Source organism: Melospiza georgiana, chromosome 1 (genome assembly GCF_028018845.1).
Source record: "Melospiza georgiana isolate bMelGeo1 chromosome 1, bMelGeo1.pri, whole genome shotgun sequence".
NCBI classification, from domain to species: domain Eukaryota; kingdom Metazoa; phylum Chordata; class Aves; order Passeriformes; family Passerellidae; genus Melospiza; species Melospiza georgiana.
The window spans coordinates 149,420,014-149,445,811 of NC_080430.1; the positions used below are offsets into that span (position 1 = coordinate 149,420,014).

The window sequence follows — 25,798 nt, forward strand, 5'->3', positions numbered from 1 at the left end:
CAAGCTCTGCCTAGAAAATCCCATAGTCCTTTTTTCAGCTACTAAGGCCCAGAACTACAGATTAGGTGCTTAAACTCCAGTAGTCATGTAGCTTCCTCTACAGGCAGTACAAAGATAAGCACCACTGTGGCTATTTCTGATGAGAGAAGCATCCCAGCTACAGAAGGAGCATGTCCCACCCTCTCCCTCCAAAACTGACCACTCTCATGTCCTCTCTTGGCTGTACTTACAGTTTCTCCAGTCATTCCTCGATCTCCTTTGTCCCCTTTTGGTCCAGGTTCACCCTGATATAAAACAGTAAGGCAAAGAGAGAAATAAAAGCTATTTCCAGGGCTGGAACTCACACTAATTCTATTAATAAGTGGGCTCGTTCAATCAGTTACCCATTTCTGACACAAAGTAGCTTCTTCAAAGGACCTTGAGGTCAATGAGTCAAAAACAAATGCCACACTAAGTCATATCTAGACTTCTTGGTCTGTTCTGATACTAACTGAAAAATACTCAGCTTAAAAGGAGAACATTTTGCCCTCATGCAGAAGAGTAGCTAAGACTATACGTAAAATAAAAAAAATTAATCTCTAACATTTTTAAAGGCCACATGATGTGAACAATAGCAAAAGCACCAGTGCCACTGCACTACCTCTCAGTAGGACCAGAGCCCTGATGTCATTCCACAGTGATCCCAGATACAGCTCCCTATTCCATCTACAAAAGAGAAGTGTTCAGTGATCATCTGGAGCATCTCCAGAGGTGAGCACTACACAGCAATTCCTGATTTCTAGTTCTATTAACATCTCCATACATCCATGCAGCTTCCTCTCCCTCCTGCAAAGTCAGTACATTTTTTCATGCACCACCATCACTACCTAATAAGATTAATTTATTCCTGTTCTTCCTCCTTACAGTAAATTGAATATGCATTCAGACAGAAGTTCATCAGCTTTGTCCTGTGGTCTAGAGCAATAATCAATAAATCCATATGTCTGCTTTTTATAAATTGAAAAGGAAAGCACACAATTTTGGAACTAGCTGGAATAAAGGAGGCACTACACCAATATTCACTCCTGTATATTGTTATGAACGTAGATATTCAGGCAACAGCAATCATTACTTATTCATTATTTATCACACCAAGTGTTTCAATTATGCAATCAAGGAAGAGTAAGAACATCAGTGATTTAAGCTACACACACAAGCAAGGAATAGTGATCAGCCAAAATGCAGAGCCAGACAAATCAGCTTGAATTTTATTTACGTCTGCTATTTGCCAATCATTTCTGCAACACCTGGGAATTCACAGACCATTTTCAAATGATTCTCTAACAGATAAAATAAGTGTAGCTGCATAAATATTACTTATGCTTGTATTAATTATGCATTATGAATAAATATTGTAATCTGTGGTAAATAATGGGAGGAATTTTACTCTACAAACAGCATCCCATTAGATCGACTTTTAGCCAGGCAGTCCCTGATGCCATCTAGTGTCCTTCAGAAAAACATCAGGATCACCTAAAGCAGCTCAAGCAAAGGGGCTAAAGCTGCAAACCTGTATGTTTGTGCCTGGAAGCTGTTTTGTGTAATGACCTTTCAAATTTTGAAACTCTTTTGAGAGAGCAGAAGGACAAAGCACAGACACAGGTCAGTGCATTTGTAGGCAGGGATGGTGTTACTGAGTGGGGATAAGGATGTACATTACCAGGGAAAACAAAATTGCAAAGTGAAGAAGTAATGCAAGAGGTAAATGGGGAAAGCTTTTAAGATTTTCCTTTCTTCCACTTTTTCCTTGATACTTGACTTGCACAGCAGTGCAAAATCTAACAGCCACAGACATGGGCAAAGGAAGGATTTCTTCATAGATTCATACAATGATTTGGGGAGAAAGGGACCTTAAAATCATCTAATTGAAACCCCTCTGCCATTGGAAAGGATGTCACCCACTAGACCAGGCTGCTCAAAGCCCCATCCAACCTGGCCTTGAACATTTCCAGGGATGGGGCACCCACAGCTTCTCTAGACAACCTGTGCCAGTGTCTTCAGGACTCTCACAATAAAGAACTACTTCCAAATACCTAATCTAAACCTGCCATCTGATAGTTTACAGCCTCTGACCATCTTCTTCTCTGGATTTGCTCCAAGAGATGCAAGATCTCCTTATTTTGGGGGCTCCAGAGCTGGATGCAGCACTCCAGGAGGGGTCTCACCAGAGCAGAGGATTAGAATCACCTCCCTTGACCTGCTGGCCATAGCTGCAGCCTAGGACACAAATGGCTTTTGTTAACACAACCCACCAGAAAATCTGCCTGTGAGTCCTTTCCAGTTTGCCAAATCCGTGACTCTGCCAAGCTGTTACCACTGCCTGCTAGTGCTGCCCACTGGTAGCTGCTCTTAGTCCACTGCCACCCACTGCTTACCCACACCTCAGTGCACAGAAAAGACAGAGTGACAGCTGCCAGCTGCCTCCAGCCTGGGCCAGAAGAGGACTTACAGCTCCCATGACCTGCTCTCAGCAGTGTCCTCCTGTAGCCTCAATTATGCCTCAGTTATTCCCGTATTACTTAAAGGAAAGAAAGTGCAGTGGGGGTCCAGCTGTGCCTGGCCACAGTGGGATACAGAAGGCAAAGTGAGGAGCCACCTCTTTTTTTATTGCTATTGCCTCTTTCCAGCCATTATACCTGACCACCACTGTGGTTCTCTCACCCCATCTCCAGAAATATTTCATATAGGAAATAGCTCCCTGGTACAATACAACACACACTCAATGGGAAGCAATGGCAAGGATTGGTTTTGGAGAGCACCTGTCAGCACCCTGCTGGTCCTTCCACCTCTGTAACATTACCCATGACACTCTCCTCAGGCTCATCACCTCCTTCTGACACTTTAATGTGTACACCTGTACATCCAACTGTTCTTACCTTCTCCTCCCTCACACTGCTATGTGCAGAGCTGCGCTGTGGAAGGTGTCACCACAGTCGTCTTGCACAGGGAGAAATCCCAGCAAATGGAACAGCTGACACACTTCAAGCCTTTTATTTCTTACTGTCTTGCAGCTCATTTACCAGAGCAATGTACTCAAAGCAAAAGGAAAAACTCTTTCTGTGACTGTAGCACTACAAAGACCAGGTAAGATGTCATTGTTCTGTACGTTTCCTTAGAGTGTATATAGATATATATAACCATTGATTAAAGGGGAAGAGCAAGCCAAAGAAATCCTGTCTCTTTCTCCAGTACTACTTCACATCCTTATTTCCTTCCTCAGCCTCTGAAGAATCTAGCATATATGCTTTTCTTTCTAATGGCACTCCTACTACAGCCTACCTCTGTCATCCATGAAACCTCCTGATCCATAACAAACTTATTCACAGATAATGTTATATTGTTTATTTCCCACTAGATGCTATAAATGGGAACAAAATCTTCATTTTACACTCGTTTTAGTAGGTTTGACTGCCGATCTTACCAGCACAGCTTTGGACTTCTCATCACAGCTGGTTACAGTGATGAGGATGCCCAGAACCAGATTCAATCTGGGTTCTTTACTGAAAGCATTTAAATAACACAGAAAACAATAAGGGGTGTGTCTATCAGATACAAGAGGGGATAAGCCAGAGGACATATTTATTAGAGATGTTACTTACAGGAATCCTGGGATGTGGGGTGAAGAAGGCTGGCTGGAACAGAAACCAGAGTGTTAATAACAGGATAGCCTATTTTCCTTAAAATGCAATAGTTTACACATACTCCTGTCATTACAGATTGCACATTCCATACATTCCATAAGTAAGTTTATAAAAGAGCAACCCACTGTAACTTCTGGATGTTTGGAAAGAAGCCCACAAATATCTTAAATCTCCCAGAATATCTGAAATATGAACATAAACTCAAGACTATCCTGTGTGTCCTACCATGATGAAAAAACAATCAATCTTTAGACTTTATAGCAATTTTACTGCTAGCAATCTCCAGCTCACTTTTCCACTTAGAGACACCTTCTGTATTATTAAATTTCCTGATACCATGAATGAACTTGGTGTGTTCTCCCTCTGCTTTGTACCACATACATGAAATCTCAATGGGAATACATAGTCACTCTGAAGGGGTAGCCACAAAAAGAAAGGATAAAAGTTTTGTAGAAAGAGACAGTATCTTTTCTCAAATCTGATACAATTTTGAAGAAAAAAAAAGATCTTGATGACATGAAGACTTGTGAAAAGCATTACCTACTTTTAACAGCTGAAACAGGCCCTGGTTCCAGCCTAGACCAGTGGGAGGGAGTATGGCCAAGACATTATGTTATTCAATACAGGAAAGGGCTTGTTTCTCTCACTTTGGAGAAGGGAAGGACTTTCCTTTCTGCTGGAGCAAGCAGGCAGATGGAGCAGTGGGATAATACTGGTCCTGACCAGAGGGAGCATTTTGGGTGGCATGGCTGCAGTCAGGTCAAGCTCCACACTCCCTCTTTTGTCCACTTTTGTTATTGTTTGTTTGCTTAGCTTATTGTTGTTTCCATAAATTGTTCTTATCTCAATGCTCAATCTTTGCCCTTTGTGCCTCCGGTTCTCCTCTCTGGGAACATGTGGGTGGAAGAGGGGAGAAGGGGAAGTGAGTGACCAGAGGCTGGTTTTGAGGTCTTGTGGGGTCAGGGGTGCTAAACTGGGGACTACCATTCCTAAACCATGACAAATAGAAATAATTTCTCCCTACAAACACAGGAAGCTTGAGAAGTGGCACACATTTCCATGTCCAGCTATGTTTTATTTGCTTGTGAGCTGCCTTTTCTGCCTTTCACAGGCAGATTCATCTTTGGTGTCAGACAGACGATCTTGTCTGATATACGTGGAGTCTTTCTACATAAAGCACCATGAAGTGATCTGGCATAGACTGAGGCCCAGCTAATGGCAGAGAATAAATTAAATCACCTTCTCCATTATGGGGATTTTTGAAGGAATTTTGAATGAGTTAGAGACAGGACCTCTAAGTTTTTAGATGATGCGATTTATTTTTAACTTCTACACAGGCAGGAAGGGTGAGTTTGGCTCACATATTCATAACATGGTTCAGAAGGTCACAAGAGCTCTAGTTACAAGAACTTTTAAAGATTTACTGACCAATAAAACACCACCAACAAGGATATTTATGTCTTTGACCCAATCCTTAAATATTTTGTCTTATGGACTCATGCCACAGCGTAAGCTTTCTTGGCCAATCACGTTATGACACAAAAACCTACAGCACTGTATTCTAAACTTCTTGTTTACCCTTATAACTACTTTTATTTTTTTCTATATATTAAACTTTCCTCTTCTTAACTCAACGTGTCTCTGCTTTAAACTATAAATCCATATTCTTGCTTCTATCACCTAATTTGGAATCCTTTTCCAAGGTTTCAGATCAAATCCTGTGTTTAACTCTAAGCTTTGCCATACAGCCCCAAAGTTCTGAGAATTCCCTGCATTTCAGGTTCCAGCACTCCACTGCTGTTTCAAGGTCTTTAGACACTCGATTTTCACCAACCAACAGACCCTGATTCAGATTTTCTCCATCATCTGTGAATGAGGCAGCTGTATCCAGCTGTGGTGAGCAGAGATGATGAGAGGATGTGTGCCATGTCTTGGAGCATCTGTGACTGGCATAAATCCTCTAGTTGCAATGATGATGCTAATTTAAAGCTGCTTACTCAGGTTTTCTTAGAGGGAACTCAGAGGTTTGTGGATTTACATTCAGTGGGTGCTGATTTAATCATCAGTGAACTTGTAATTATACTCAGGCTCCTCAAACTAACTTTGCATCTTGATTTTGAAAACAATAAATTTATGCATTCTCGGTCTGTTTTTGCAAAGAGACAGAGGAAAGTACAACCTCACCAAAAAAATAAAAAGACCAAATAAACCTTGGTATTGCTTCTCTGAAACAAAAGGATATAATCTCAGAGTAAATAGGTCTCAAAGTTTCTGCAGAGAAGAAACTTGAAAATTGTTTCTGAGGAATTTATGTGGAGGAATGATGCCTTGAATATTGTTACAGCACCAAACACAATCTTACTTACTGTTCCAGGTAAGCCTGGGGGTCCAGGGGAACCTGTGTCACCCTGGAGAGCAGAAAAAAAATGTAACTAACTACATAAAAAGACTCCCAAATAAAACTTAACATTATCATTTAGAAGATGCAGCATTACCAGATGAGATATAACCCAACCCCCCAGCTGTGTGACACTTCTGAACTGAATTTTTGCTGTCCTTGCTTTGATGCATGCAGGATTCTCATTCTGTTGTCTTCATCTCTCTATGATTCTATCATCAACCTAAATTCACAGGTTGATGAATTTCTAAAGTTGCCCCATCCAGTTTAGGATATGGAGTTTAATTTGCTTTTTAAATTAAAGTTTACCAAAAGTCTTGATTGAACAACATGTTTTAGCTAAACTTCTTTCATTGATAAAAAAAAAAAAAAAAACCAACTGTTTTTCATCAAATATTTAAGTTGCTAAATCCAGTTCCCCCCTAATTTTGAGTTAAAACTATGCTGTTGCTGGAGGATCTCCTGAGCCCTGGCACTGACCTTCCTGTGGGCTTTGCTCCACAAACATCAGTCCCCTGACACTTGAAAGCCAAGAACTACCAACAACACTTGTTAACCTCCCAGGTAAAGGAAGTTTAGGTGCCTTATTGATGTCAGTGGATCACTCATGAAAGAATTCCCCCCTCCACAGGTGGTGAAAGTCACTGATAAACTCAGGACTGATGGAAGCACTCACATCCTGAACAGCACTGCCTCTGTCATGAGGGCAGTTTTTCCACAATGCCCTCACAAGCATCTGCAAGGTCAATGTTTCTTCTTCACCTTCATGTTCACAAGGGTTTAATGTAAATTTTGGTGGACATTACCTTTGTCTACTTCTCTTACTTTCACTAAAATCAATGGTGTTGTGATAGCAGAAGCCCAAACTATTCTTTTAGGTATTGTTCTATCCCCAACAGTCAGGCACAGAAAACAATTTTGATTTTAATTCTAGGCTTATTTATATCAGCCAATTATAAAACTGAAAAAAGAGAAAATTTTAACCAAATTTAAAAAAAAGGTTTTCCTTGAATTAATGAAATTGTCCTTTATTTCATCAGATTTAATTGCTCAGTAAATTATTTTCTCCATCCAACACATAGCTATTTCTGCTGCTTCTCTGTAAAGTTCAGCTAAAAGTCTTCCAAATTTTCTAGTCTTCCTCAGCCTCCTCTATCACTTGTCTCTGTCCCTTTGTCTGCTTTCTTCTCCTGTCTAAGGAAAATCAGGGTCATTTCATGACTTACTTTTTCTCCCCTTTCACCTTTCATTGCCGGGAGACCATCTCTTCCTTTTTCTCCCTATAAGCAGGGAAAGGAAAGCAAGAAAAATGTGCATTTTTATTTTAATGCATCAGCCTCACTAAAACATTTTACACTCTCAGTTATCCATCTTCCAAGATGTAGAGCAAGCAATTAAAAATGTAACAATTTGAAGATGGCTTCAAAAATCCACAATATTTTCAAAACCAATAATTGTCAATTGACCTCACAGAAAGGAAAGCACCAATCCTAAAATAACTTGCTTGTAGAAGATCCTACTGCCTGATGTAGTTATAAAAACCAGAAGGTTTTTTTCCAATTTGAAAAGAGGCAGCAAAACAGCAGTTAAGATCCAGAATTAATATTTATATTATGTTTTTGGTTTGGGTTGGAAGGTACCTTAAAGACCATTTAGTTTCAAACCTTTGCCATCAATATATTCTGTATCCTCTGCTCTACAAGGCATAAAATGGAGCAAACTGCATGGAAAAACCTCAAATGATTTTAGATCCTTCTTGATCACATTCAAGCATGTCATCAGTAATCAAGTTTATAAACCTCACTCATGTGGCTAAATTTACTGTCAGGACATTGACCCAAATATTTCCTGGCATGAAGATGTCTCCAGAGTTCTGCAGCTACCCAGAGGAAGCAGTAGACACCAGGACTTGGGTAGAAGTTAAGCCATCAGAAAATAATTCAGCCATCTGAAGCCTTTTCCAGGGCTCAGTGACGAGGTGAATTAGTAATTTTTTTTGTTATCAAGAATTTTAAATGTCCTTAAATCAGGCAAGTAATTCTGAAAGGGAGTTGTAAAGTGCAATCTGACCTCTAGAGTTCTAACATTTCCTACTGCCTCACAAGCAGCATGGCACAACTCTTCCCATTTGGGATAGATATTGCTCATTAGCACCTCTGTGTTAATTGGGAACAGTCACTAGGCAGGGAACACCTTTTTTGGGTACTTGGTAACCTTGTGGTTTCTAATCAGCTGCTTACCACAGCCATCACACCAAGGGACAACACCATCTAGGAACACTCAGGTAAGTCCTCCTGATACTAAATGGCCAAAAGAAGATCAATTTGTGGCTCCAAGTCACTCACCCGGTCTCCTTTTTCTCCTTTCACTCCAGGTAAACCCCTAGGACCAGGAAAACCTGCTTCACCCTGAAAATTAGACAAAGTGTGTGAAAACTGAATGCTGTCAGACAGATCCTGCCTGATTTTTCTCATGAGACTGACTGTAGATGTAGTTTGCTGAGAGAGAATCAGATTAGTTTGATTATCAAATAATTTCTTAGGTTTTTTTTAAACCATTACTTAACACAGCAAGTAAAACTTCTCTGGTTTTTGCCTGTTAACTGATGCCTGTTAACTGTTAACAAAATTTAGGATGTATTTCCTTCACGCTGCTCTTTAGCAGGACCAAGGAAGCAAATGAAAGCAGAAAAAGAAATATAATATGACTTTTATTTTCATCATTAATGATCAGGTGTAGTCTGGAAATGCAAAAACTGAAGTGTATTAAGCTGAACAGTACAGATGTCACCTGATGAACAGATATAGAATTATCTCAGTGCACTATGGCACATTTGGATTTACTTCTGTTTGAACATTACCTTTGAGTTTCTGCTTTACAATACTTGTTATTGGAGTAACTATGATCTCTGTGTCATGTGGTTTCCCCTAAATATATCAAGTACTCTCAAATTTAGCTCCCAGTTGACCCAGTTTGTAATGTGAAAATAACCATGTGGCTTTCTATTTATAATTCTTTTCTATCTGAATTTATACTGCAATATCACAAAGTAGATCAGTCGTGGATAAGACCCAAGTTCCCAAAGTCTTGTACAAATACTGAACTAAGAAAAGGTAATTCCTGCTCTAAAGAGATTATCTTAAGTATAGAGAGAACACAAGATTATCATGGTAGAGGTGCAATGGGTTTGTAGATAAAATCAGGTGAGGAACAAGATACTGTAGTAACTAGGGATGACTAAGAACATCCAGGTGATGTTGGCAGAATTTTAAAGAAAGTGGCATTTGGTGGCAGATGGAGTGATGTTTTCTCAGAGCTACTGTGGGATCCTGGCTATCATGGAATAATGGAATGGTTTGGGTTGGAAGGGAACCTAAAGATCTTCTAGTTCCAGCCCCCTGCCATGAGCAGGGACACTGTCCACTATCCCAGGTTGCTCCAATCTGGCATTGGAGACTTCCAGGAATGGAAATGACCATGAGATCCCAGCCATTCCAGAGATTCAGAGAGCAATCAGAGCATCTAGCATTGAAGGAGACAGAGGAGAATTTAGAGGGAAAATAAAAACACAGTTTAAATTTGGCCTCTGAAAAGGCCCTGAAGCAAAATATCATTGACTTTGTAAGAGTTCAAGGACAGAAATATAATACAAAACAGCCAGTGTGGATTTGTTAAAACTTAATCATATCAAACCCATCCAGTTCCCTCCTTTAACATGAAAACTAAGCAGACATGAAGAAAGCGTTTTCCTGATGTATCTTGACTTTAGTAAAATATCTGACATAAGCCAAAATGATGTTCTGATCTATAACCACAGAAATGTAGTGTAGAATGGTGCCTGGAGGGTGGTATACAACTGAATGAAGAAACAGCATTCATACACATGCTATTAGCAAACTACTGTCAAAATTCAGAGGATGTATGAAGTGAAGTCCTCTCAGGGACAGCACAATTCAACTTGTGACAGGAAAGACAACACTTATGAAACATGTGGAGAACATCACATTGTGGAGAGAGGGACAAGTGTCTTGGAAGGTGGTGCTAAAATTCAAAACAGCCCTGTGTGGGGAGATGATTCAGACCTAGGGACAGTGATCTGGTTGGGGTCTGGCCCTTTGTGGCACTTGGACCAAGCCTGTCTGGAAACTTCAAGCCTGATAGTTTGCTTGCCCAGTGAAATGACATCAAGGAAGGGCACAGAAACCACTCCTCCCTTGGACCCTGATGAAAACACTCCAGAGGAATCAATTGCCCATGCTGTGATGATTTCTCCTTACCTGGGACACCAGGTAAGGATACTTTCCTGGGAACTGAGTGATACCTATCAGGCAGATTGCAAGGACTTTTGGAATAGCAGCAGTACAGTCCAGAATCACAGGGTAGGGTAACTGTTATTAACTTAATGAGTGCCTTATCCCAATAAACCTCAATTTGTGCCTCAGACTTGTAGCCTTATTCCACCAATCACAGAATCATTAAGTTGGAAAAGACCTCTAAAATCAACCATAAGTCTCACCCATACAACTGTTGCACCTTCAGTCACAGATGCAAGCGACCTGCACAGATCTTGTCATGGGCAAATGGCTTTGTTATCTCATGTATCTCATATCTCATAGCCACTTGCTATTGTTTTGACAGGTCAGGTTTGCTGTTAAGACTGCTTTTTCTGCTCACCTGCTCACCAGGTTGGCCACGGATCCCTGGTTCACCCTGGAAAAACAAAAGCAAATCTGTAACATTGTAAGGACTTGATCCTTTGGTGAGAACACTTCCTCATTAGCAAAATGTGGACCCTTCTGGTCCATGTTGTTCTACCTACATTCCACAAGGCTCTGAAATTGCCTTTTTGATGGCTTGGGAATGCAGCCTGCAGGGAGCCAATGCAAGGTCGAGGTTATATCTCCTTGCACACAGGCTTGAGAGAGGAGCATCAAACAAGGGTTTGTATTTTGGAACACCATCAAAGTCAGTGAACCTCATCTGCTCATCCCCTTATGTCTCCAACTTCAGAGGAATCTTCTCCCTACTTCAGTATAAGACCTTCCAAAATCACACCTTGGTTGAGTCAGTGGATACTCAGCAGATCATGAAGTACAGTCCCTTACCTTAGGGCCAGCTGTTCCAGGAAAGCCTTCCTCACCCTTTTCCCCTCGTTCTCCCTGCAGGGAACACAACAGGTCAATTCACAAACTCCTCTGGTGTTTGTGCAGCACATTTGCAGTCAATGGTGAGGAATATTTTAACTCAGTTCCTCAAGATCACCTTGAGGGTGTAAATGGAGCCATATGAGAATATGCTTCCTGGAATATCTTTCCATTCCAGTGCCATTTGCAATCACATCTGCAGCATCCTACTGGAGAATTTCTGGAAAAACACAATCACTGGTGCATTAAAGATGTCCATAGTGAATTATCTGGGAAATAATTCAGTTTCCATTCAGTTTCTCCATTCAGTTTCTTCAAACTGTATGTGGGTAGAAAGTTAAAAAGTGTTTAAAAAAAACATAAAATTTTGGGACTGGGGCCTTGGTCACTGGATCCATTGTGTAAATACTTTAAAACTGATCTTCTAATGTGGCTGGCATCAGCATGGACAGAGAGGCTGCAGTGGTTGAAATGTGGCAACACAGCTGGAAAGTGCACTGAGTGCTACACAGACGTGTGGATAAAACCCAAAGTCGGTTTAACATCAAAAATATGTCATGGACTGCAAATTCCTCACCTTTATTCACCAATAAATGGGAGCTGGGGATTCAGCTAGACCTGAGATCAAGTATCAGAAGCAAGGAAACCTCTCCCAAGGCAATAGATGGTTAAGAGCTGTTTTCTTAAATATAATAATTTTTAATATAATTATCATCCCCAAAACCTATTTTGGCCTTTGTAGTCAAAACATGGTACATTCCTTTGTCCCTTATTTGCAGGGGGATGAGAAGTCAAGTGTCTTCTATCTTTACATTTACTATCTCCCTCCTCCCAGTGCATACACAATGGAGAAGACAACTCCCCTTGCAAGCCATAATTTGGAAAAGATTTCAAATGGGGCCTAAGAAGTAGGAAATAATAAAGAACCAACTTTCTGTCTGCCACACAGACCTAGAGAAGGCTCAGGGGAATGGAATCTCTTCAGCCCTTCAGGGAGGAAAGAAAGGAACGTCTTTGGAGCCTTCTACACTTCTTTGCTCTTCTTCTTTGTGCCTTGGATGTGTACCTTGACTTGCCAGAGTCACTGGATTTCCTCACTGATCGTTTGCAATGCCCAGCTGTGTTTTTTCTGCCTCCCTTGCTTGCTCATCCCACTGATCTGCCTGGGTAAGGAGCTTAATCCCAGTGTCTGTGATGTCACTTGCCTTTTGACCTGGAAGCCCAGGAAGCCCATTGAGTCCATCTTTGCCAGGCAGCCCCTAAACAAAAGGAAAACAAAAGTTGTAAGTGCCAATTCTTTAAATTGTCACCAGCAAACTCAGCATAAACATGCTCAGCTCATCTCTCCTGCCACCCACCTAAGTTTAAGAAAAGAAAAACCCCCTCATGTATTTTGGGTTTTGATTTTTTTTCCTACTTTTTCTCAAAAGACACAAAAATTCTCACATTGTAGATATTTGCTCTGCCTTTTCTTCCAGTGTCCCAGTTTTAGTGAATGACCACTGGATGTCATCATTGTTACAGAGAAACTCCAGTATAGAGCTTTTAGGTACTGAGGATCTTTAATTTTTTTTATGTACCTTACTTAAATTTTAGTTTATTCTCTATAAGTCCCTATTACCTGTAGCTATATATATATATTTTCTTTTACATCTGTTTCTCCTTTTAAATCTTGGTAATTTCTTATACAGTAAATAGACCCCTAAAATTAAATTATATAGCACAAAGTGACAGAGTGGTTCAGCAAGATAAGAATTAAAATTACTTCCTGTCATGCATTTAAAATGGCAAAAAAAAAAATTCTTCCCTTTTCCAAGTGTCAGTCAATCCACACACACTGCAGACTGTAGGTGGCAATTCTGTACTAAGTATTTAATTATTCAGTTTTTGTGACTTAAGAACAACAGAAATTGCTACAGTCTGCTAAATCTGAGATTTTAATAATGAGTAATTTGGCCTTATTCAGGAAATTCCAGGTTTGGAGAAACAATATTGTGTCAAATGCAAAATGAATTATAAAAGGTATCACATAAAGAAAATACCATGATCCAATTGCATAGGAATAGTGGAGCTGCACCTGGTAAAATTCTTATTCACAAAAGGTATCTGAGAATTATTTCTGGATTAAAAGGGACAGTACTGGAGCCCATATTAAAACCCGATGTGCAAAAAAGAAGTGGGAAACAAAGCAGACTTCAGAATTAAATTATCTGAAGTAATTAAGAACTTTGAGGTGAGGGAAACAGTTCCTCAACACTTACAGGTGGTCCAGGTGGTCCAATTCTACCAGAAACTCCAATCTCCCCTGGCAGTCCCTGAGAAATTAAATCAGGAGAAAAATAAATCAGCATTTCTGTTCTCTGCAGGACTCTCACTGCAGATTGCTGCTTTCACTTCAAGTACATTTTTCCCTTCCACTGCAGCCAGGTCACTGCTGTGGGGAGCCCTGGAGACGCTGAATTATCCCCAGGAAGCACCAATGTGGTTCCAAGGCTCAGCAGGGAGAAGCTGTGCTCTAGGACTAGCTGTGGCTTTTAGCAAAGAAAATATAGGAGAAAATATAAGAGAAAAACCACATTTCAAGAGGCTTAACCCTGTTCCTTCTAAAAACCATGACCTAAATTTTTCTCCAGCTGTTTTTCTTCTCCTTGATAAAAAACAAAACCCCCCAGGGTTTCTTACTGGTGGCCCAGGTGGTCCCGGGGGTCCAGCAGTGCCTGGGGGCCCTGGAGGTCCCTGCAAGAGAGGAAACAAAGCAAATTTATCAAATTTTCTGGTAGTAGCTGAAAGTCTCAGGTCCTCCCCTGTGTAACAGGGGCCCTGTAGGAAACAGGCAAAAGCACTGAGTTTATTTGTTTTAACTTCTACCCAAAAAGTGCAAGATGCCAAAGCAAGGGGCCATGAATTCAGGTTGAACATTTTCTTCTGCTTAAGCCACTGCTGCCATTGCCACAAGGGGAGCTCCATCCTCCACTCCAGTACAAGAGAAGGAGGAGTGGAAGGTCATCAGGGGTAAACCACAACACAAAGCTTGACCAGTGGGATTCCTTGGAGCACCCAAACAAAGTTAACCTTGATTCATGTTGTTTCAAAGTGAATAATTTACCTCAAAAAAAAAAAATTGCTGAAAGCAACTAATGAATGAACAGGTTTGTGGTTCGAGCTTGCTTTTTTTGGGAGGGTGGGGTTAAAAATATGAATCCAAGAGTATGGAGAAATGCTGCAATGACTCAAGTGTCTTAAACAAAATTTGCCACCATTTTGTTGCTTGACATCAACCTGGTAGGTAGTAAAAGATTCTCACAAAATCATAGTTTGATTAAGACATTCAGTTGGAAATATCTTAACATTCTTACTCATTTCCCTGCAACAGCTGTTTCTCTTAGGAGAAATATTCTCTCAATAGCCACCTGGTTTAAAGAGGGATCTATTTTTATGCATCAAGCAAATTGTTAAATTTAGCTTCCTATGAGAGATTTGTTTCCAGCCTTGACAAATCCTAGTATGTTACTTGAGATACAAAAGTGTTTGTTACTGCCAGCTTCCCCTGTAGACAAGACAGGATTTCTCTCTCCTATGCTCAGAATGAAATGTGTTCATGCATTTTTTGGATCAGGATCTGAGCAAACAGCGTGAGAAATGGGTATGTGAGCTGAAATCTGACCCTGGATGCCTCTTTCTGTCTTTCTAACATAACAATCTCACTAATTTTCAGTTTTCAGCATAAGGGGAGTTCTGGTGTAATTCTACAAAAAAAACAACAAACCACCCCACTTAAAACTCTGTAGCGATTTGAAACAGAGCAACTGATACAAGACAGAAATTGGCCAGACAGCATTTTCCCTGTCATTCAATATTAAGGTATTACAAGCCATAGATCAATATTAGAGTTTATTTTTAATGAAAAATGTAGATTATGATAAGAAAATGGTGTAAAAAAAAGTGAGGAGAAGGATCCATTTGAGGCATGGCTTGGCAGAGATGGCAGATAAGTGATCTTATAAAATACACTCACAAACTTCAGCCAGGAGCTAAAACAGTCTCTTCTCACCAATAGATGGGGCAAAGAGACCAGAAAAGGAAACTGCAGCTGCACTTGCTTAACTGCAACTCCGAACAGACATGGAGTTCTCCTGTCAACAGCACTCTCACTTGTAGAGTGCCTGAAATGTGAATGCAGGAAAATATCCCAAAAAGATTTGCCTTCAGATGCACTGATGCTGATGATTTAATTCCTGAGGAGTCCTGAAATTGGATCCTACAGTTAAAGATTCTACACCCATCAGGAGACACCTGGCCAAGACCATCCTTCATTTAAAAAGGCCTTACCACTCAAGGAAAAGATCCAACAGTCAAAAAAAGTTCAGCACAAGAGAAAATACTACACACAGGCACAGCTGTGTGCAGCCACAGTTGGATGGAGCAAACACACACCAAGGACATGGAAATTCTGCTTGGCCCTGCTCCACCTCCACAAGACACTGCTGGGAGGCCCTACAGAAGGTATGGGCTCCAAGAGGGGGCTTCCATGAGGAATGGGGGGAGCACTGGAGAAAAAGGTAAAACTTTAGAAAAACTAAAAATGGATTCAGATTGGACTATGTGTAAATTTGCAGACTTTCCATGACAATTCCATCAGTTCATTCCTAATAACTCAATTTTGTTCTCTGTCAGTAAGTGAACTGTCTCCTACTAGGAAACACATCCTTCCTAGCCCTACAACAGGGAATTTTTATCAGGAGGTGAAAAACCCCAGCCAGGACCCAGCCTCAGCCCAAGCAATCCCAGGCATGTTGTGTCACCCCACACAATGAATTGGCAGGGTCAATCTGATCTCAAAGCAGTCTTACTCCAGCATCTGCCAGCAACCACTATAATCTCTAAAATGTGAAGTGTTACATCCTCCTCATCCCAGCTCCTTCTCCCAGTAACTCCTGATATTCTCACTACCCAAGACAATTTCTAATTACCCTCTTAAACTTTCCATATCCTAGACCACAATAACCTTATGCAACCGTAAGTCCTGAAATTGAATCCCACTGATCCTTTTCCTAAATCACCACTAATAATTCAATTTCATTGTCCTCCAAGAGATAATTACTCAGGATATCATGCCCAAACTGGTTTACAGGTAGCCTCACCATGTGTTGCACCAACAAATGCTACAACCACTAATGGGAAGCTCTTCTGATGAAATCTTCTCAGAGGTGGACACAGAAAAAACAGTTTTATGGAACATCCAGCATTATCTCTTGGAGATGCACAGGGTGCTGACAGTCTGCTCCAGCTGACTGCACACAGCAGTCATTGCCTGTCCTACTGGGTTTCCTGCCTTCTGCAGCCTGGCTACAGCGATGGGACAAAGAGAAATAAAATGGCAGAAAGACATCATAAATACCCTTATAGAGCATTCACTTCAGCTACTGTGCAGAGAATTTCTGTTTCACTTGTATATCAACATCTCATATTGTAGCCCTTCTCCTGATTTCTGAGTATAATCCAGAGCAAGTAATATTTTTTTCAATATTAGAATTCACCAAACTGACAAAATCTATTTATGTTTTTAAAAACCAAACGTGATAAAACTACAGCAGCAGGACTGTGTAATGTTTACCCCAAAAAATCTCACACCATCTGTTTTCTTTGCTTCCATTTTTAAGTGAATCCAGATTAAAGCACCTGATTTACACAACTACCTTTTTCAAAGATTATTTGATGAATTATACAGATGAGAGTCCCTATTCCAAGTCCAGAGCACAGTGTTGTCCTGTTAAAACCCTGAACCAAAAGAAAATAATCACAGGGTGTATTTTTTTCCCGTCTGGTAAACACTCTGACATGTGGTTTGTAAGTGTTGAAGCAAGAAGTGATACATGAAAACTTGATTTTAGAACAGATCAACACAAACTCACTTTGGAAAACAAATGCAAAACATGGAATTTTTTAATAAAATGTTTAGACCAGAATATTTTCAAACTGCTGTTCTGAAACAAAAATATTTCAAATGTTCATTAAAATCTAAAATCTAAATATTGTGTAGAGGCATCTGTGTTTTGGGATAGGATATCTTTAAAAACATTGTGGAGGGTGGATTTTTTTCAGGCTTGTGTTTCATCCAGCCTCATTCCTTAGACAATGTAATGTAGTGACAGTGCTCAGGAGAGAAATCTGACACTGCTCATACTGGAGACACAGCTGTATCTGTCCTCTAGAATTCACTCTCCGGTGCTCTCCTCTTCCAGTTGTACCTTGCTGGAAGATGGGCTGGGAAAGGCAGGGATTTTAAGATTTTAAGATTTAGGTTGTGGACTCCCTAAGGAGGCTCTGAGAAGGAAGAGAAACTTTTGTCTGTGACTCCATCAGTAGGCAGCTGGGCCTAAATCTCTTTTCCATGAAAGAAGGGATTATTAAGTCTTAAAGGGAGGTGAACAAATGACATTCCACAATGAAAACTGAAGTCTGATGGCTTTCCCAGACACCTGAAGGCAAAGCCTAAACAGACATATTATCTGTGTATTACTCCATGCTGTTGTCTGGATTCTCTTACGCTATGACAAAGGTTTAGATAAGTCCTTAACCTTATTAAAACAGTTTCTGGTCTGGGCTGTTAATGCAGTGTAGCACTTCATAAACCAGAAGGGACACACAGGAGCATTCTGTCTGCTACCAAAATGAGAGCAAAATGAGTAACTGAGGCACTGACAGCCTTTCCCTTCCACTCTCTCTTCCTGTCTCCAAAGACATTCCCCACAATTTCACCTCTTAGAAAGACCCCACAGACCCCTCCTGTTGCCTTTATGCTGTCTTTCCTTTATTTACACTCCTTTCCCATCAAAAGTGAAGCTGTTGCAGCCAGTTTTGTGGAGCAGCCCAAGTGTCTCACTATGTCCTTTGCTACTCCAGAGCTCCACTTCTCCTCCACAGCATCTGAGTGGATTCCAGGATCACCTCCTCAAATCTGCTTTTCATTTCTCACCCCAGCCACTTCTGCGGTGAATTGTAATTATACAACCAGAGAATCACTGTGGTTGAAAAAGACCTTTAAGACCCTCGAGTCCAACCATCAACTCAGGGCTGCCACAGCCACTGCCAAACCACATTTCTAAGTGCCACTTCTTTTAAATAGCTCCAGGGACAGTGATTTTACCATTTCCCTGGGCAGCCTGATCCAGCACTTGACCATCCTTTTATTGAAGAAAATTTTCCTTATATCCAATCTGAAATGGAAATTATTACTGAGATATTTTCTGTAATGCTGCATAAGAGCACTGTGTTCCTCTCTCTGCTTAAATCCTGCCTTACAAATCAATACAAAGGTAAGAGAACCTATAAAAAAAAGCTGCTGCTGATGACACTAAAAATCAAAAGCCTGAAGAGCCAACAGATGTGAGCATTTGTCTACAATATATGTCCTGTAGTCAGCATCAGTGACAGTGCCATAATTCATGCACGGATCCAGTCTCCAGTCATTTCATCAAGTGGCATTGGAACAGGAGTACCAACATTAAATTTAAAATAAAAGTTTTGTCAACAAAAAATTCTCCAAACTGTCTTTGCAGCTCTTTAAAAGTATGGAATAAAGTTGACTTTGTACATAGCAGTCTTTCTAGGAGAGTTTCCTGCTTCCAGTGAAAGGCAGTGTTTGTTTAATTTAATCACTTAGTGTAAGCTATGGACATGATCTCTTTTGTCTACAGAGGAAGATTTATTTCCCCATGTGTTTGCTTGGAGTTGGTTTACTGAGTCAGTGCAGCAAATGAGAAAAAACAACTAAAAAATCTCCTTTAATGTCTTTTGTTTCAGCACTATTAGCAATCTTCACAGGTGAAGACTTTTTTAATTTATTTTTTAAAGGTATAGATCTTATTAAAGATTGCTCTGAGCAATACCTTCCAATTCCAAGCAGCACTGGCAAAGTTTGAATTCAATCTGAGCTTTGCAGCTGGGGCCCACATCCTTTTCTTACCTTTTGCAGTATTAACTTGCATTATAAAAAGGACATTAAGGACACTGTGTGTTTCAGAGGAGGTCATTTATTTCCTGAATTACTTAAGAAAAGCTGGGCTTCAGTTCACACCCTACAGACAAGTCTATACTAATGAAATCACTGCCAGCCAGGACCATAACAGGTACAGCTTGTACTGGTCTCCCTCCCAGGTCTGACTTACATCCCCGGGTTATCCAGCACAAGGCAAGCCTCAGCAACAGCCCACAGGTATTGCAAGGCAGAGCTATGGCATGTTTAATTCAATTTCCAAGACTTTTGATGTGTTTTGATGTCTCCCAGGTGGCCAGCAAGTACCCACTAATCTCGGGGAGCCTCAACAGTGGCTCAGTGGCCCATTTGTGGGTGCCTGTTTTAAGAGAGCTTCAGGATCCACTGATAATATTAATTGGATCTTCATCAACAGGAGGAGGCACCTGTATCCCCATTCTCAACCCAAAAACTGCTTGCATTTTGAGCCAAACCCCAGCCCTGGTAACTCAGTGATACAGCTCAGAGTGCCGGAGACAATTACTTCAGCCTAAAGTTCTTTACAGAAATGCTCATTTTTCAGTCTGCATTTGAACATCCTATTGCAATAAAAGCTGGGCCTATGATTAAGGTTCCTGGGCACTAAAATAGTACAAATAAATAATAACAACACAAACACATTATTAAGTTCAGGTGTCTGTGTCCTTGCTGCCAGAAAATTGCTCAAGACCAGACAGGAAAAAATATCCAGAATTTCTATTCCATGGCTTAATGATATTGCAAGACGCACCATTTATAAAGATGACTGGAAAATAAATGCTCATTTTTAAAGGTGCTGATCAGAAAACATGAAACAAATAAGCAGATGGACAGGTTCACCACCATAGCTGATTTGGAAGGAAAAATAAATATTTAAAAATATTTTTATATATTATATATTTTTATCATTTGGTTGATAATTATAAAATTTGGCTTATAATTATAATTTTGAGTCGGTGTGTGCAAAGAGAGACAAAGCTACCCTACTACCACAAAACATCCCCAGTCTAGCAGCGAATTTGCCTCCTAGATGCTGCTTCAGGGTCTGACAAATAATCTCTCAAATGATCTTTGAGACTTGGATCGACTCATCTCACCTGCAGTTCATCACTGGACCATGGAATCACAGAATATCCTGAGCTGGAAGGGACCCACAAGAGCACCCCTTAAGTCAGTTCCCTTGCACAGCTGCCTGATCTGTGGCTTCTCAGTTGGACTGAGCATGTCAGCAATGATTTTTCTTGGCAAAGCCCACCAATAACTTCAGATCTTTCCTGTGTCCTTCAGCAACAATGAGCCTCCTAAAGCTCCTGTATCAACCTCTTCCTCCTGTCCATACAGGTATCAATGTGGGGAATCAGGTCAGGAAACATAAATTTAAAATTGCAGAGGAAAAGGAGATTATTTTTGTGTTCTAATCTAGTTTATGTGCAGCCAACTCAAATCAGTTGTCCCTCAACACCACCAGGACAGCACAGGAAGAGCTGACACAGACTTCCATGCATAATTTGAATGAATATACATGTAACTACAGTATAAGAAAACCACTTTTCTTCCTGGGCATTTTTGGGACATAGTCTAATTAAGAAAAAAAATAAAAAGAGGAGAAAATGCTGATAAAGTGTTTTAAAAATCTAATGTCACAAAAAGTGCTGTTAAGCTGAATAGTTTTGTCACAAAGTGAATGTAAGCATTTTCATTAAGGAGAAACATTGAAATCTGCAGCAATATGTCTACAACAGAGTGCCACTGCAGGAATAGGAACAATATTTTACCTTTCATGCAGTTAGCTTGGAGGAAGAGTCAATTTAAGTATCCCTTGATGGGGCAAGCATTTTGTGCAGTTTTAATTAACATAAAATTTGCTAACATTATTTAGCTTGTGCAAAAAGGAAAATTACTTAATCCTATGTCAGCAATTTTCACAGATACATTTATAAAATTGCTAACACATGCATATATATCTTTAATTTGCAGGGAACTTGAGTTAAGTAAGTGTGACATTGTTTGGATGGATACTGTCAGGTAAAAAATCTTCCTCCAAAATGAAGGAAAAAAAGAAAAAACAAAGCAAAACTAAACTAAAAAAAACACCAACAACCAACCAAGCTAAGAAAAATAACACAACAAAAGCAGGGTGTTGGACTCAACAATTTAAGATTTCAAGAAGCCTTCTTGCATGCTCTAGAAATAGAAAGGGATTCCTGGGGTGTTCTGTGAAGGGCCAAAAGTTGGATTTGATGATCCTTATGAGTTCCTTCAAACTCAGAATATTCCATGATTCTTAAATTTTTTAAATCCATTAGAAACACTGTCTTCATTCTTGCAGGCTGCTGCTGAAATATTTGCAGATTAGATACTGTACCAAAAGTAAAAAGTCTTAAAATATGAAAACCAGTATCAAATGGTGTTTTGCTAAGCACAGTTCCCTGCTGGACACAAGGGATTTCACCTGCATGGGGCCTCAACCCCTTGGATAAGCTCTCTGACATTCTCCACAGACAAGTGAATAGCTCTTTACAAAAACTCCTGTCACACAAACCACATCTAGATCATTCCTCCTGCTTTAAAGGGCATAAATTGCCAGAGCAAATAAATGAGCAATCAGAATCTGTAGTCTAGCAGTGTGATTCCTTCTCCCTCAGGGAAATCCCCAGAGCCCTCTCTTGGAGACACCACAGAGTTTACCCGCCTGGGCAGACAGAAAGGATTTCCTCACAGACTTTCGCTTAACACTGACCATTCCAGTTCCTTTCCCCATATGTCCCAACTTCCCCTGGTCTCTCCTTTCCCTGTTCCCTCGTTGCTTGTGGTACCCCTGGTGGCCAGCCCCATTTTCCCCAAAGCCAATGCCCTTTGCCCTGCCCTTTGTACCGCCCCCGTGCCCTCCCCTCCTTAACCTTGTGCAGAGCGCATGGTCTGGTCTTTTGTCTCTGGTTTCCCTTCCATGTGCTGAAATAAACCGCACTAGACCTGGCCATATAAAAGGCCCTTCTGCCTCTCCTTTCTGAGCTACCCATGATGAGTGGTGTGTGTGGACTTGACTGCTTTGCCTGAGTGCTTACCCAAGCGGCTTTTCCACAGGAGATGCTTATAGGGGAATGTAGGTAGCAGCAACCACCATCTAAATCCCACGCCACTACAGAAGTTGCAGTACATCACCAGCAGCTGTAGCAATGGAAGCTCATCATTCTTCCCTTTAGCAATTATTGAAACGCAATCCTAAAGCCAAAGTCCAGTTTGTTAACTTACTATTGAAAGGGAACAAATGAAATGCTGTTTTGTTCTGAGCAGTCAGCTCAATGTGAGATTGCACCTTTCCTGCTTTAGGACATTCCTGTGGATATTTTTCTTATTGCCGGGGTGACCCTACAAAGTGATTCACATCTGCTGAATTTGTCTCCAAAGTTAGCAAAAAACTATGTCAGAGGTGTCAGTGTTATTAGGGTTAAACAGGCTGATCCATGGTGGAGCTGAATCCTCTTGGCAATTCTTAACATAAACCCCTCTGTGTTGCCCTCGTGATGCTATGGTGCAATCTGCAGCTCGAATTTGCCAAAAGCTTTAAAAAGAAGGAGTTAAGGGGTCATTAACTTAAGAAATCCCCCTTCCTCACTAAACACAAATCAGTGATTCTCCTCTGGGATGATGCAGCTTTAAGCACAAGCAATGGGGAAATCCCATACAACACAGCTGTGCTGGTTCTAAGATGCTGAAAAACTCTGGAAGGTAAATGAAATTGCTATCAGACAAACAGACATCTCTCAATCTCAACAAGATAAATTATTTACATCTTAAAAGGACAAACATGAATTTCAAATACAATATAAAGAGGAAGATCACACATGCTGCATTGTGTAGTTCCACGTCCTCTGTTACTCCCAAATCTGGTTTTACACATATTACAGGAAAATGCTAATAAGAAATAATAAGAAGTCATTGCTTACCTGAGGGCCAATCAGACCATTGATTCCTGGGAATCCTGGTTCTCCTTTTTTGCCCTGTTCAACACAGGAGCACATATTAGAGAGCAGACCAAAGACTGCTATTGATTTTCCAAAGCCTTTCACCACCAACCTGGTAAATCAATGTAACGTGGGTACACAAAACACAAAAGCTAGAAATGAAGACGACACCATTTGGAAATGAAACCCCAGTTGTCTTTAACAATCCTGTATCTCCCAAATTGTGACAATAGCTGTAAAATTGAGAGCTGTTCTCACACACATTGTGGCATTTCCTACACTCTGCAATCCCACCTGGCTTCCCCCTACAGAGGGATAAGGAAGTCATGGTGCTGAGATGCAGCCAAGGGAAGTGCCAAGTGTAAACATGGGCTGAGAGGTAAAGCAGTGGTCCTCTGGTCCCTTGCACTGCTTCTTGCATTAAGAAATAAAATAATTGAGAACTCTGGTGCATGGTTGAATAGAAAAGATCCCCAATCTCTAAGCTGGGAAACGGGAATCCATGAGGCATTTCTGGGTAAAGGTGGCATTAGCACCAAAAGGCAGAGCTCATGGACTCCTCTGCAAGTAAAAAATATCCCTTCAAAGGAACCAGAGAACTCCACTGGTGCAAGGCAAGGAGAAGCAAAGAGCTGGAGTAAAACCCTGAGACAAGATCACCTGTATGGATGCTGGACCTCTGTGTCCCCATGGGTTTGATCTCAAATAATTCAAAAGGAAAAAATCCAACATGAGAAAAATGAGGAAGAAAGGATGGAGTAAGCACTGGAGTTAAGGCAGAGGTTGGACTTGTTTCTTAACCCAACAGGTGACTTGCTGTGTTGCTTTAGGTAAGTCACATATTTTATAAAAATTATCTCTTCTTCCCTCATACGTAACTGACACTGAATCATAAATATTTCTAAGGCTGTTAGTAATATAGTGGGGGAGGGTACATTGTAAGAGACAGACTTTTTCTTCCTTCATTTCTACTTCTCTTCCAGACTGATTTTCTTTCCAGAAGGAAAATATAATTAAAAAACTTTAATGTCCCTGATAATATGAAGGGTCAAATACAAAATCTTCCCTTTATTTTTCTTCATTGAAAGATGTGCAGAAACAGCATCTATTAACAGCAGTTTTTTGCTGACTTAATGAAAAATCTAAACCATCAAAAAGAAAACAAGTTTTCATTATGTTTTCCTCAGCTGTGACTGAGATTTATTATCTGATGTGTCAGAATCAGTTATTTTAATTATTTTTCTCATTAAAAAATCCCCAGCAACTCTCCACCCTAAAACAATGAAAATCAGCATTCATCTACAGAAGAATTTAAGAAGAATATTAACGGAGTGATTATAGGGTCCTCAGGTATCAGAAGGAATTTGTAATCATTTGCAGGACTCAATATCAATAAAAATTTGAATTATATACTCCAGCACACCCACTCTTCCTAAATGTTCTTTCTACTTTTCCAACATCCATCATTTATTTTCTTGTCAAAGCCAACAAGACCTCATTTTTAATTTGAAGGACTCATGTCACCACATCATTTAACATATGTTTACTAGTTAAAGATGATCATTTTGCCCACTTCCAAGGTGACCATGCAAATGGCACTGTTAAAATGCTCATTTAAATATGAATATGAATATGAATAAAGCATACAGGATGTGGTGTGGGGGGCCAGACACAGGAGATGAGCCGCCTCCAGCTTCCTATCCATGTGGGAGCTCCATGCCAAGGTGGCTACTTCCAGAGTTACAACACTGAGACCAGAACAGAGAATCACAGAATCATGGAATCACAGAATGGGTCAGGTTGGAAGGCACCACAGCAGGTCATCTGGTCTAATGTCCCTGCTCAGGCAGGACCATCCCAGAGCACAGGCACAGGATTGTGTCCAGAGAGTTCTGGAATATCTCCAGTGAGGGAGACTCCAGTGCTCAGTCACTTCAGAGTAAAGAAGTTCTTCCTCATAGTCAGGCGGAACTTCCTGGGCATCAGTTCCTGCCTGTTCCTGTCCCATTGCTGGGCACCCGAGCAGAGCCTGGTCCCTGCTCTGACCCCTCTCTGCAGACACTGACAGACAGGGATGAGGTCGCACCTCAGTCATCACTTCTCCAGGCTGAACAGGCCCAGCTCTCTGTTTTCCTCAGAAGAGAGATGCTGCAGTGTCCTCTGAGGCTTGGTCCCAGGAACAGAGGTGGATTTGGCACCAGGCACATGGGAAGCATCCTTAATTGTGTCCATCAAAACCACCCAGTGTTACTGATGCCTTTGTGTCCCACCAACCAACTGTTCTGTCTCCAGAAGAGATGCAAGAGCAGCTGGTTATTCTTTCCTTGGGTATAATGTTGAGAAGCTTCAGGTTGTTTTAAAACATTAAGAAATCTCTTAGAGCAACATACAGAGACTGAGAGAGACTTCCCATTGTGAAGGGGACTTGTGGGCCACTCTGAGGTAAACTGAAATCCAACTAAAACAGATTTGCTCCAAAGCCTTATAGTCTGTCTGTAAAGGACAGAAATACTTGCTGGGAGAAATTATACCTATGAGAGCAAAACTCAGTGAAATGTCACATTGCCTAATAATAAGACAGAGAAATCCATAAATTA

The 25,798-nt window shown here is 40.7% G+C and overlaps 1 protein-coding gene across 1 annotated transcript in view; it reads right to left on the reverse strand.

The window, feature by feature from the left end:
• COL22A1 (collagen type XXII alpha 1 chain) overlaps positions 1–25,798 on the reverse strand; it is a 218,612-nt gene that overhangs the window by 56,992 nt on the left and 135,822 nt on the right. The window contains exons 24-34 of the mRNA XM_058040754.1: positions 23,184–23,237; positions 13,905–13,958; positions 13,484–13,537; positions 12,428–12,481; positions 11,184–11,237; positions 10,753–10,788; positions 8,424–8,486; positions 7,305–7,358; positions 6,047–6,088; positions 3,639–3,671; positions 231–284 (exon numbers count right to left, since the gene is read on the reverse strand). Coding sequence (XP_057896737.1) covers positions 231–284; positions 3,639–3,671; positions 6,047–6,088; positions 7,305–7,358; positions 8,424–8,486; positions 10,753–10,788; positions 11,184–11,237; positions 12,428–12,481; positions 13,484–13,537; positions 13,905–13,958; positions 23,184–23,237 — 552 coding nt within the window. The remainder of the gene's footprint in view (positions 1–230; positions 285–3,638; positions 3,672–6,046; positions 6,089–7,304; positions 7,359–8,423; positions 8,487–10,752; positions 10,789–11,183; positions 11,238–12,427; positions 12,482–13,483; positions 13,538–13,904; positions 13,959–23,183; positions 23,238–25,798) is intronic.